Here is a 950-nt window from a genome sequence, read left to right as displayed (position 1 = left end):
ATTGCATAGATTGGTCATACATCACACATTGGACGAGCTCACAGCCCACCTGGTGTTAAGTGGTTACCGGAGCCCATAGACATCTACAACGTAAATACCGCCACCCACCTTGAGATATGAGTTCTAAGGTCTCAGTATAGTTACAAATAAATAGTATAGTTTAAATCGATTCTTATAAATTTTTAGTTCGAAGGCGGCTGAAGATCCTCAAAATGTTGAAATCTCTTTTTTGGTTTAAAAAGTGCACGTCAGTTTTAAAGAGACTGTTTATGGTCCTGTCATACTTGATATTACAATTATTATTGTTGTCAACGATATTGTAACAACAGTGGAACGAATTTGTTTTGTAAAAAAAAACCTGTATGGATATTTTGTACAGGTTTAAGCAGAATGGGTACTTTACCGCTGAACTGTACCACTTGTTACACTCGAAAAAAACGGGCGATCCTTCGGAAACAGTAAGATTTTTTATACCCTCTACTTTTTCAATATTAAACGCAATGTAAATGATTCCATTTTATGCTGTGCCCAGCCACTTTCGATCGTATTCGAAGATCGAGACAGCCCGCTCTAAGAATTCCTAAGCCTTCATCGTTTAAAAATGAGTAGTAGGTCATCAATAAGTAAGTGGAAGTGTATCCATCGCAATTCAGTTTTGAATATCGATGCAAACAACACATACTATTTTTTCTTAAACATGCTTAGTGAGGGAAATTAATAATGAAACATTTTGACATTTGTTGATCATAAAATAATTATTTCGTCTCCCATTTATTCAGCAGATCTAACATTATCGGAGAAATAAATATATTTTGTTTCATAATTCCCGACTAAAAGTTTTATGTGTACTTATCACGTAAATTGTGATTAAAAATGTACCTATATGATCTTTTTGCTTGACGAATTTTTTTGTTAAAATTTTCAGTAGATATTGTGTTTATTATTTATTA

The 950-nt window shown here is 33.2% G+C and overlaps 1 protein-coding gene across 3 annotated transcripts in view; it reads left to right on the top strand.

Moving 5' to 3' along the window:
* The first annotated feature begins 278 nt into the window (after positions 1 to 278).
* LOC101742171 (hydrocephalus-inducing protein) overlaps positions 279 to 950 on the top strand; it is a 61,134-nt gene continuing 60,462 nt past the window's right edge. For 2 of the 3 annotated variants that reach the window (XM_062668275.1, XM_062668274.1), the window contains exon 1: positions 279 to 458. In XM_062668275.1, the coding sequence (XP_062524259.1) occupies positions 363 to 458 (96 nt within the window). In that variant the 5' untranslated portion in view covers positions 279 to 362. The remainder of the gene's footprint in view (positions 459 to 950) is intronic. The other variant, XM_038010570.2, reaches the window with a different exon arrangement.

This window comes from Bombyx mori, chromosome 4 (genome assembly GCF_030269925.1).
Source record: "Bombyx mori chromosome 4, ASM3026992v2".
In the NCBI taxonomy this organism is placed as follows: domain Eukaryota; kingdom Metazoa; phylum Arthropoda; class Insecta; order Lepidoptera; family Bombycidae; genus Bombyx; species Bombyx mori.
The sequence above is the reverse complement of the archived record's forward strand: the minus strand, read 5'-3'. Positions and strand labels throughout refer to the sequence as shown.